Below are 12244 nucleotides of genomic sequence, written 5' to 3' on the forward strand. Positions count from 1 at the left end.
TCATCACCCCTGCTGGTAAACTAGCAGCCTCTCAGATCGCAGAGGAGAGGACTTGAGCCCTCAGCTCACTTTGTTACACACCTGTCTAGCCGCTCTTCAGTGACCCTACCCTTTGGCTTTGATTTGTTTTGCTGACTTGTTTGGCTGGCTGTTTTTAGGGTGGGGGGCGTAATTGAATTCTAATGCCTTTATGAAGAATATGAAATTTCCTATTCACCTCAGACTCCACCATTCCTTATTTCCTTCTTACCTTACATATACATAAATAAGTGGAACATTGGAGTGTTTCTTCCCAACTTGACCTGATATCACCATAGCTACATCTAGAATCAGCTTTAAAAATGGACCTTCTCTTGATATAAAAAGTAAAATTAACTTGAGGTTCACTGGGCATCCCTTTATGGATGTATCTGTGAGTGTAAATATAAATTGAGGTCAATTCCCTTGGTCAGTGGTATATTCTGGTTAGCTACGTGTGTGTGATCTATAGAAAGCATAGCAATTATCTAAATTGTTATTATATTCTGAAATTCAAATCATTCTGGTAGTTTTTTTTTTTCCTTTATATCTCCATGTACCAAATGGAATATTTGGAGCTAACTACCTAGATAATTTAGTTGAAACAAAAATTCTTTTGTTCTTATGTTCATCTTGGGTAAGGGGTGATTTTGTCTGACTTACACATCCAAGTTGCCTCATTATTGAATTTTGCTCTGTGTAGACAAACTCAAGTAACTCTAGGTTTATATGACATGTCAGTTTCTAACTTTCCTTCCTTAATAGTGCAAAACAGCCAAGTTATGGTTGTTGGGGGAACCATAACTTCGGATTCCCTGACATTTTCATCACTTGGAAAACCTGGTAAACATGCTGTTATCATCTGATGCTGCTGAGGTGAGCCCGACAGGGTTTAAAGGGGGCAGCGACCTCCTTCACTGTTAGCATCAGCCCACGCTCATGATTTGCAGTGCCTTGTTTTCTGAGTGATCAAACAAAACTACCAAGAACACAGTGATGGCATGCCCTCCTTTTTTGTTTTGGATTTGATGTAGGAAGAACAAGTTATAAGAAATAACAGATTATGACTTGTAGATTATAATAACTTAGCTGTGATTAAGTTTATAAAGGGTGGTATGTTCTAACTCCTGTTCCTTTATATTATTTATAAATGTCTGTTTTCTTTCACAATGACAGTCGGAAAAGAGGCCTCCGTGTGACTCCTCAAGGATCCACTAACTGACTTATCTTTAAATGAAAGTATTCAAAATTAAATATTCATCTTATTTTCAAAGAACAGTTGGACTCGAGTGTTTTAAAATTAAATTATTTGGCTAAATATACCACAAAATCTAAGTTTCTATTTTACTGACATAGTTTCTAATTTTTTGAAACCTTCCAAAATGAAATGTTTCAAGCCCTAAAACAGGGTGTAGGTTCTAGGGGATAATATTCTAAAGAATGTATTTTTCATTCCCCTCCTTCACAATAAGATCAAGTGTACATAGCTGACAGGTCCTGCTTTGCTAATATGGAAAGATTGGGCCGGTTCCATGGCACCTGTTTCTGTAGTGTAAGTGTATATTTAAGCTGTAGCTGTTAAGTAAAAGTTAACTTTGTACACACAGAGGGTGAGAGGAGGGAAGACTCTTCTCCCATGCATACTAACATGAGGTAGAGCCTATTATTTTCTTCATTAATATCAAAATGTGAGTCCATGTTGACTCTCAGAATGAAAGCCGACTTCTGTGAGTATTGGTGTGCAATCTCATAGCAAGGTACCTGATTCAAAATGAGCAACTATGTGTCTCTTTCACATTGACATTACAGTACTAGATTCACGGTGCATTTCTCATTGAGATTTTTTTTTCATTGTTCTAAATTTACCTCAAGCTATCTTTTTCCAAGTGCCATCATATGAAACCTTTCCTCATGAAAAATGAGCCTCCAAATGCGGAAGAATGCATTTCGTCCTAGGAATTTTTTCCCCTAATATTTTATTCAAAAACAAACAAAAAAATTCTGGTTTCTTTGCATTTCCTTCTAACATGATGGCATAGTACAACAAAGCCACAAATTACAGTATAATTATTTTAGGTGTGGCATTCTGTAGCATAAATATAGATGGGCTCTTGAGATGAGAGCTGCAACTTGCCTTCACAACCTAGAAAGTACCATATTATGAAAACTTCCAAGGGTGATAAGCATTACTCTTCAATATCAAAAGAAGAAATCTTCAGTAGCATTTTTAGAAACAGCACATAAGTGGTTTAAAGAAAAGGTAGATACCATCATTGAGATACTCAAATAACGGCAGATTTCAGCAGTAGAAACAGTGTCGCGTTTTCATTGGTTTACTTGTTCATCCCCACAAAGGATTTGGGGATGTAAGGAACAGCCGGCTGGCTTCTATAATCCCCCCACGTGTGATGCCGCACTCGAGCATCCGTTGGCTTGTGGCAGATATGAAGAGAGTTAGTGGGAGAAGCGGCTGAATAGCTTGCATTTTCAGAAGCATGATTTATACTGGTGACAATATTGACACATGAATTCTGTTAGGACATCAATAATGTTGACACATTTTTAATTCTGATGAAAACGACCTGAGGCATTCTGTGGCTGCACTGAAGAATTTTATTGGTTACAAAATCACATCAGACCCTTTCAAGATACTAGCCTCCACACGTTTTGCCATGGAATAGTTCTTCCCACTAGACACATGTCTCCACTGGACAGTATGGTGCTTGTCATCAACACCTAACCCAAATGTTGCCTCCTCTTTGAAGACGTCCTGACTGGGTAAGGTTAGATTAGATGTTCTCTCTGACACACGTTTGAAGAGAAAGGAATCAATGAACACATTTTTAGGGGTTTCATTTAAAAATATATTTCTGTAAAGCATATGTACTCCAGGAGAACAGATATGACATTTGTTACGATGGTTAGCACCTAGGACGTTGTGAGTGTTCAATAAATACTCCTGAATGAATGAACAAATGAATGAATAAACGAAATGATGTACCAAACAAGAGAGACCAGTATAATGTGTAAAAGAAACATCTTGCCAAAGTTTCTGTAGGGCTTATTTCTCTATTGGACAGATAGGTTTTTGTGACACTAATCTACCAAATTATATATGACCTGAAAGTTATGAGACCGAATGCCTTAGTAACTATGAAATATCCATTCGTTCACTTATGCAATTTTCTACTCTGTAAATAAACAGATTCCTGGGATCATAAAAGCTTCAGCATTTGAACAGAACCTAACCTTCTAATTCACTTGAGTAATAACAACTGAACCTTGAAATGAGTACTGTTCCATAAATACGTTTTTAATATAAATTATCTTTTACAAGGAAAAATACCATAGTCATTTGTACAACACAACAAGGTTTTCTATTTTCTGTTTTCTTTGGTGAAGGGAGGGGCTTGAGGATGGTCTCAAACAAATTAGTGATTTACAGAATAACTATTGGGGGTTTTTTTAAATTTTTTTGATGTTCATTTATTTTTTGAGAGAGACAAGAGCATGAGTGGTGGAGGGGCAGAGAGACAAGGAGACACAGAATCTGAAGCGGGCTCTAAGCTGTCAGCACAGAGCCAGACCCAGGGCTCGAACCCACGAACGATGAGATCTTGACCTGAGCTGAAGTTGGGCACTTAACCGACTGAGACATCCAGACACCCCTAGAGAATAACCATTGTAATAGCCCAGTCGTCCTAAGTTGACCCCAAACAGTTGGTTTTACTGGCTACAGATAGACTCTAAGTGTTCATTCACTTTGCAGATGTCAAAAGCTGTTTGCTACAGGGTTTCAAATGGTATATTTTTCAAGACATACCTAGAGAACACGATTAGTATTTGGAGAAGAAATTGGTTGATATACATATGTTTTGCATGAGTATATGATGTCAATCCATCTAACATTTTTCTAAGTATTCTCTTATTATTAACGAAATGGCATATCACGTGTGATGTTAATAATCAACACGTAGGTCCATCTAAAAAATAACACACCTTGAGTAGATGAAAAAATACCACTTTAAGCACACTAATATATACATTCTTTTTTGACACGAAGAGGTAAAATATAAACTGACCCACGTAGTTGTAAGTATCTATATTAACTAACATAAAGATTAGGTTTGGGATGCCAATGGAAACAGTGTATTTTAGTATTCCATGTAAGAGAATCCAAGATCTTATATCCTGAAAATTTTAACTTAACCGTGAAAGTTAAAGAAAATGCAAAAGACAAATGCATGAACTTCAAGTCAAATGCCTATTGATTTCTCAATTAAATAAAATAATACATAGTGGAAAGAATTTACTATTAGAAATTGAGGAGAGTACAGCTTTCTCAGTCATCTTAACTAATGGTATAACCTCAGGCAAAGCCACTTAACTTCTCACAGTCTTAGTTTTCTTACCTCAAAGATGGAGCGGGTTTTTTATTATTTGAGTTAGAGTCAGGTCTCACTCAAAAATTCTAAATATTGCTTTGCAAACAGGACTTTTCAGTTACATATATCTATATGGCCTCAATTTCTGCTGTGTAGATATAAAACATGTATTTTACCACACCTAAATTATAATGAAATAGCTTAAATTGTCACGTGACAAACTGAGGCCCTACAGAATTTTTTACAATTTATCACTTATTCACCTGATGATATTAATTCCACTTGCAGAAAAGAATCACACAAATGGTATCCCTTTAAAGCCATAAAGATTACTAAATGAATAATAGCACAGACATGTGGAAGAAAAATTCGAATATTGTAGGAGGGAAGATTAGGCATCCAGCCTCTAGCTAAATTTGTTTTAAGCCATTTTATGAAGTAAAACACAATTAAAAGTATTTCACTCAGGGAGAGAGCTAATGAAGCCAAGGTCACTGGTTCAATTCCCATGTGAGCCATTAGCTTTTGTTTCATTCTTTTGTCACAGACTTGCTACCCTCTTAACCCCAACTCACCATCCTTCAAATTCATACTGGTGGTTACAGAGGAAATTTGGTGAGACTGTTTGGATACCTAAGCAAAAATCTATCCCCACTGCCAGAAAAATAACTCAAAGGTCAAGCCCCAGTCATATGACATCATCCAAGTATTGACAGATCAGATTATCCTTAAGATTATTATTGCTATTATTATCACCATCATTATTATGTTGGCAGCATAGCATCATGGCTAAAAGAGCAGGCTCTAGAATCAGACTGTCTGGGCTTGAATCTGCACTGTCTCACCAGCTTGACAAATTGGGCAAGTGATTTAACTCTTTGAGCTTTATTTTCCTTATTTTCAAAATAGTTGTCATAATAGCACCTTATGCGGTAATTGTGAGGTAGTGAGTTAATGCATGTGGAAAATTCCTGAAACAAATTGACTACTAAGTAAAGGTTATTATTATCTTTCCAATTGTCTTGGTCCAGTCAACTATTTGGCACTTGCTGAAAGCATTTGCATTAGTTTCCCGGGGTTGCCAGAAACAGACTGGGTGGCATAAAACAACAGAAATTTATTCTCTCACATTTCTGGAAGCTAAGAATCTAAACTCAAGGTGTTGTCAGAGCTATGCTCCCTCCAGTCTCTGAGGAAAAATTGTTCCTCACTTTTTCCAACTTCTGGTCGTCCCAGTTGTTCCTTCGCTTGTGACCGTATAACTTTAATTTCTGCCCGCATCTTCACATGGCCTTCTTCTCTCTGTGTGTCCCCCTATGTGTCTCCTTATCAAACATTTCCTCTGTTTTTTCTTATAAAGACATCAGTCCATTGAATTTAGGGCTTCCCAAATCTAGTAAGACCTCAACTTGATTACATCTGCAAAAATCCTATTTCCACCTAAGTTCAGTTCACAGGTACCAGGGGTTAGGACTTAAACATATTTTGAGGGGGGACACAATTCAACACATTACAGCTTACACAGCAGAAAAAAAGGAAAGAAAAACATGAGGAGAAAGGGTAAGACAGACAAATGTAGAAATCTGATGCTAGTACTTATTTGGGGAAAACAGATAAACAGCTTCCAAGAAATCCCGAAGCCCTTTCCTGTCACTACAGCAGAGCAACACGTTCCATGTGGCTGAGGCAGAGCCCCATGTCTTTGGGCTGTGAGTGAGATGAGACAAACAGACCTCTATGAAGGTGGGAGCAAAATGCTGGGAGAATCCCGGCAGAGTTATTTTGCAGAATCCTGCAAATGGCGTCTACTCTTTGTCATGCCTGATAAGGTGTGACTCACGGAGACAGATTCCACAGGCCCCACATTGGATACAAGGCATCCTGGATGATGTGGGAAACCCAAATAAGGTGACGATGATCTGAAGCCAGCACTCGTCCTGAGTACTGGATGGCTCCGGGAATAGTTACGTGTCATGCAACACGTTTAAGCAAGTTTCCCGATCCAAGCTATTGTCCAGACAGGGTCTATAAATAACATATGACTGTGTCTAGAAATAACATCTTCCTATCTGGGCAGTTGTGATCCAAAGAGAGCTTGGTAGTCTTCTGCTTGTAAGAACCAAAAAGGATAAACAATTGATGGCTTTACTCAATCATTGATTTCGTATATGACTTGGGAAATATTCATCATATGACATTTCCATACCCAGTACCCACTTTGCTCCTTCTGCAAAGCAATATTCAGCTTCCACTGTACTGACTCAAGGAAATATGTTCACACGATTGCAAAATACAGCTCGCTATAGCAAAACTCTCCGTGGGAGAAGGTTGTACACTTTGGTCACGGTTACGATTTAATTTAGGCGTTTATCTGTCTTCCAATGAGATTATGGGGAGAAAGTATAGGTACAGGAAGAAAACGGTGATGTGGGATTCTGATATTTGAAAATGGATGAGTTTCCCCAAAAGAAGAGCATAAAACTTTCTGGATCAAATTCAGATAGAAAGCTGGCAGGTTGCCAGATTTGTAATTGCATCTTGAATTGAGCTGTAATCCTTACCACTTCTGAAAACAATAAGAATGAGAAAATGATAAGCCACATTTGTTTGAAACAGTGGGTATTTGCTTTAGCATTCCTAATAAAATATTTTTCCTGACACTCTGGTGAAGGCTCCAGAGTTACAAAAACAGTGATATGTCTTTGTGTAGGGAGGAAAAGGAAGATAATTCTATTTTTTTAGGGGAAACAGAAAATTGTGCATTTTGAAGGAAATCCTGTATTCTGTGAGGAAAAAGAAAATTATGTGTTTTGTTTGCTGTAAAAGAGAAACTTATGATTACCTTTTAAAAAACAACCTTTTAGGTTTACAACGTACGAGTATAAGGTCTTTGTACACAACGGCGTGGGTTTTACACCAAGCCAACCAGCTACCGTGACGACATTAGCTGGTCTTCCAGAGAGGGGAGCCAATCTCACTGCAAATGTTCTTAACCACACAGCCATAGATGTGACATGGGCTAAACCAAGTAAGTAAGCTTCTCATGCCTTTCTTTCCCCTCAATGTATTAGTACCAAAAACGAATTTAAAGTAGACATGTTAAACACACACACACACACACACACACACAGCAAAAAGCCGAGATTTCTGCGCTGTTCTTCAGAGGCAGACTCTCTCTCCCTGCTTCTACATCCTTCCTGGGGCTTCTCTACCTCTTCCATTCCTTTTGGTTGGAAGTGTATTTTCTGTCAGACCAGCCAGTTGTATTGAAATGGCCACATATTAATTTAATACAGTGTAATATTGTGCACTTTCCTAAAAAATGCTCTGCCCTCCATCTTGTAACTCCTCACTTATTAGCAAGAACCACTGAGTAGCATTGCTGTAATGTGAGGGATTTTTCTGAGTGAATCATCTTCAACCCTGGTTGTAGGCACAATTCCAGCTTGGCACAGGAAAATGGAGCCTGGACGTCATCACTGGACTTGCTTCAATAATGCAGGGGGTTCACCCTGGCCCCATTCAGAACATACCTTTATGGGCAGTTAAAACAGCTCACAGATGGATCTAATCTGCTCGGCCACTTTTTAGAAACCACAATAACTGAAGTTTCATTTCTAGTTGGCCAATAGAGTAGCATTTAATAGTGAACCTGTTAATTTGTAGTGATCCATTATCATAATCTGAAAATAACAACACGTGGGGTGCCTGGGTGGCTCAGTTAAGAGTTCGACTTCTGCTGGGTCATGATCTCGCGGTCCATGAGTTCCAGCTTTCTTCAGATTCTGTGCCTCCCTCTCTCTGTGGCCCTCCCCCTCTCACACTCTCTCTGTCTCTCTCTCTCTTTCTCAAAAATAAATAAACATTAAAAAATATTAAAAAACAGAAAACAACCCTGTTTATCATGGAGATATGTATTGTAACCATTCTTCTAAGTATCAGTAGTACCAAATATTGAGAAATACCTGATTTCGAAATCCCCAGTTAAAATGTTTCTCTTATGAAAGAAAACTGTACCCGCCAGGGTAATCATCTACTATTACATAGAAAGATACAAGTCTACTCCTGGTTGGTGAGTAGCAACCACGTGATTTTGACTCAACTTTTGAGTTTTGTTACAGCCTAAGACATGCTTCCTGTACCACTGAGAACATCTGAGTGAATTTGCTTTCATGTTGCATCAGTTGCGAATTAAAACCAGTATTAGGCGACATTAATTGTAAATTAAAATCTGTACTGGTTGTGTTGATCTCCGTTGCCGCTAAGTAACCCTAGGGTTTTTATAAGGTTGCAGGTTTCTAATAATCAGTGTCACCTCTATTGGGATCTCTTAAACCATTTGAATGGAAGAACGGAAGTTAATTGATGCTTATGATTACCCTCTGAGACACCTCTGGGAAAAATAGGAAGTTTTTATCTGGAGATGGATTGTTATGTATAATATATTTTCACTCATCTCCCTCTTCCTCTACTTTACCCACACCACCTGATTCATCTTAAGAGCCTGTTCATAAAGGTGGATGTCCTGCCCCTCATCTGACATTTGAATACTGCTGTTAAGATCCAGCTGCTGAATTTTCGCCAATATAGGTCCTTTACGTTATAATTGGAAGCCCGAAGTAAGCATGCTTATAAAAACTGACAAACCTAATGGATCTGCAGCAGCTCACTGAAGTTTCATTACCTTGGTAATCCGAACCTCTGACCTTCGGGATGTAGGTAATGCAATCTGCCGTTGTTTCCATTCATACCTTAGAAATATTTCAGATAACTATTTGTGAGCACAAAGGTTAACTCTCAGAAGAGGGTCAGCTCTTCGAAAGCTTGTTGCGTTATCATTTTCTTCCTCTGTGCAACCTGCTCGCCTAAGTAAATTAACTGGTCACTCCTCGGTGATAGGGCCACCTAGTTTTTGTAATTTAAATGCAAGCTGTTTTCTTGATTCGCAGGATACATTTGGCACATTGTTTAATATGCTACAAGGCAGGAAACTATGGGTTGAAAGTCAGCTGGATAAATTTATAAATATTTACTTATTAAAAATTGTCTTTCACAGAAACATAAAATGTATTTTAAAAAACCATATTCTTTCTAAACTATCACCTCCATATGTACACACCATTTTGGTACCTGTATATTTCTGCTAAATTTTTACTAACCACGGATGAACAGGAATGTTACTGAACATTCTAGAAGCACCCATTTTAAACTTTTGCATCTTGGGGTGCCTGGGTGGCTCAGTTGGTTAAGCGTCCAATTTCAGCTCAGGTCATGATCTCATAGTTCCTGAGTTCGAGCCCCGCATCGAGCTCTGTGCTGAGCTCAGAGCCTGGAGGCTGCTTCAGATTCTGTCTCCTGTTTTCTCTCCCCCTCCCCCTCTTCTGAGAGCTCACCCTCCGTCTCTGTGTCTCTCTCAAAAATAAACAAACATTGAAAACAATTTTTTAAACTTCTGCATCGCTATGTGATATCGTGTGAGGTACACACATCCCCACATTTCTTCAATTCCGTTTTAGGGTACATGTTGCAAACTGACAGCACATAGGCCACATTTACTCCCCCCTCCCCCCTACACTGTTTTGTCTGTAGTATTTTTAAAAAAATAACAATCAGAAGGTCTCACATAATGATGATGATTTGAGGATTGGTTTGAAAAATCAATTGATTGTGTGAAACTATTCCTGCATTGCTGGAGGAATAATACCAATTGTCACTGACTAAGGGCTTCTGCTTCAGACAGGTCACATGCTTTCTGTCTTCCTGGTCCCCATAGGGATAGGAGGTTCTTATCCCTGTTAGATATAATAAAAGAAAATATTTCAGCCTAAATGAAATACCATGAAGATAAATTATATTAGTGAAAAAAATCATATTTTTATAAAAAGAGATACAAAACACCTTCAGTTAAATTATACATGCCATTCTCAGAAAGGCCCTATGAGATAGAAACTGGAACTTTGTAATTCATTCAACATTATAGTTAGTAAGCAGTCTTCCCAAACTCAAACTAATCAATTTTCAGCTATTTCCCATGCATTTTGCCTCAATGGTTATGAACATTTGCTGAGTGATTTATTAAGATCCTCCACACTTTGACTCTAAAATAAACAGCCAAATAAGAAAATGCCCATGAGGGGATGCAGTGGAAAGGCAGCACGTCTCCTGAGGTCACCTCGCTAACAAGGTGCCCAGAATAGAGCAAGAAGGCATTGGAGGTAGTGGGAGAGGAAGGGACTGAAAAAGAGGAATGAAAAATCATCCAAATGCTGTTCATCTTACCATCCATCAGAAGCTCACCCCAACCTTCGGGTGTTCACATCTTGTACCACATCTCCCTCCCTTTCCATCTCTCTCCTTCCTCTTTTTCACCTGCCCTCTCCTCTTTCTCCTTTTCTCTTCTACCTTTCTATGTCTTTCCTTTCCTTCCTTTTTCTTCCACAGACATTTATTTAGGACTTCTTTCTGTCCTGGGCACTGGTAGTACAGTGATGGCTGACATTACTCCTGCATTCCAATATCTCAGTAAACTCTCTGGAAAATTCACAAAGTATGAAGGTGTCACCATTAAGAGAGTAAGTTTAAGTCCACAAGAAAGGCATCTTCATCATCTTGATCTCTTAGTCAGAAGCCACCAAATTTTGAAGAATTTAGATTGTCCTAAATTTAGAAGAATTTCTGACTTTGTCTGAATTTATCTTGTTCAAATGGCAATACATATCAATAATTTCCAATGTCAGCTCTTTTTTTGTTGGTTTATTTATTTATTTTGAGAGAAAGAGAGAGCATGAGGAGGGGAGGGGTAGAGAGGGAGGGAGGGAATCCCAAAAGGCTCCACCCTGTCAGTGCAAAGCCCCATGAGGGGCCCCATCTCATGAACCTTGAGATCATGACCGGAGCCTAAACCAAAGATGAATGCTTAACCGACTGGGCCACTTAGGTGCCCCTGATGTCAACTCCTTTAAAAAGCATCCACCGTTGTTGGTGCACCTTGTTCCTTACTCTTCCTCCTTCACCACAGTTATCAAAGCAAATAGGCTGTGTTTGCCTTTTCTGTGGGCTGCCCTCTTGTTCACTTGTGTGCCTGTTGTAACCTGACCTTCTTCCCTTATACTTTACTGACATGGTGCTCTTGAAGTCCTCACCTCATGATCCCATCCAAAGTTCTCTTCTCTATGCCATCCCATTGTGTTTCTCTGCCTGTCAATCTAGAGACTACACTTAACCAGCCTTGGAGTTGGCTGTAGCCATGTGCCTGTGTTTATGCCAATAAAATGTGAAAAGAAATTTGTGTGTAATTCTGTGTCATAGTCACAAAACATTGGGCAGATGCCTATCTGTTCTTTCTTCATGATTTCCCTGAACTGGAATGTAGACATGGCAATGTTCACAGTTTCAACTCAGCAGGCATGGACATAAGACATCCAAAGCCCCATAAGAAAAAGAACTTGGATTGTTGAAATGGAACACAATCTGATTCACTCACCTTGGGGCTATTATGTGAGTTATAAATTAACATCTATTTTATTTAAATCACTTTATCGGTGAGCTTCTTGGCTACCTCAGCTTTGATAACTATCTCAGTCTGTGTTTGCTCATATCAATTCACTTAAGGAGCAGAAATTATCTATCCTGTTTTCATTGCCAAATGTAAAATGATGAATAATTAACACATCTCATATACAATTCCCTTTAAATACAATTTGCTCTGGCAGGCTATTGATAGGAGCTAGGACATAATGAGAGATGAAAGTAGCTCATGAGGTTTCCAAAATGCAGTTTTTTGTTTCTTATTGATGCTTCACCTAGATAGAAAGCATGAGATACCTTTTTGAGAAAAAGGA

The 12244-nt window shown here is 38.6% G+C and overlaps 1 protein-coding gene across 3 annotated transcripts in view; it reads left to right on the top strand.

The window, feature by feature from the left end:
- USH2A (usherin) overlaps window positions 1-12244 on the top strand; it is a 742577-nt gene that overhangs the window by 505346 nt on the left and 224987 nt on the right. For all 3 annotated transcript variants that reach the window (XM_045455771.1, XM_045455772.1, XM_045455773.1), the window contains exon 44: window positions 7268-7431. In XM_045455771.1, coding sequence (XP_045311727.1) covers window positions 7268-7431 — 164 coding nt within the window. The remainder of the gene's footprint in view (window positions 1-7267; window positions 7432-12244) is intronic.

This window comes from Leopardus geoffroyi, chromosome C3 (assembly GCF_018350155.1).
Source record: "Leopardus geoffroyi isolate Oge1 chromosome C3, O.geoffroyi_Oge1_pat1.0, whole genome shotgun sequence".
Classification (NCBI taxonomy): domain Eukaryota; kingdom Metazoa; phylum Chordata; class Mammalia; order Carnivora; family Felidae; genus Leopardus; species Leopardus geoffroyi.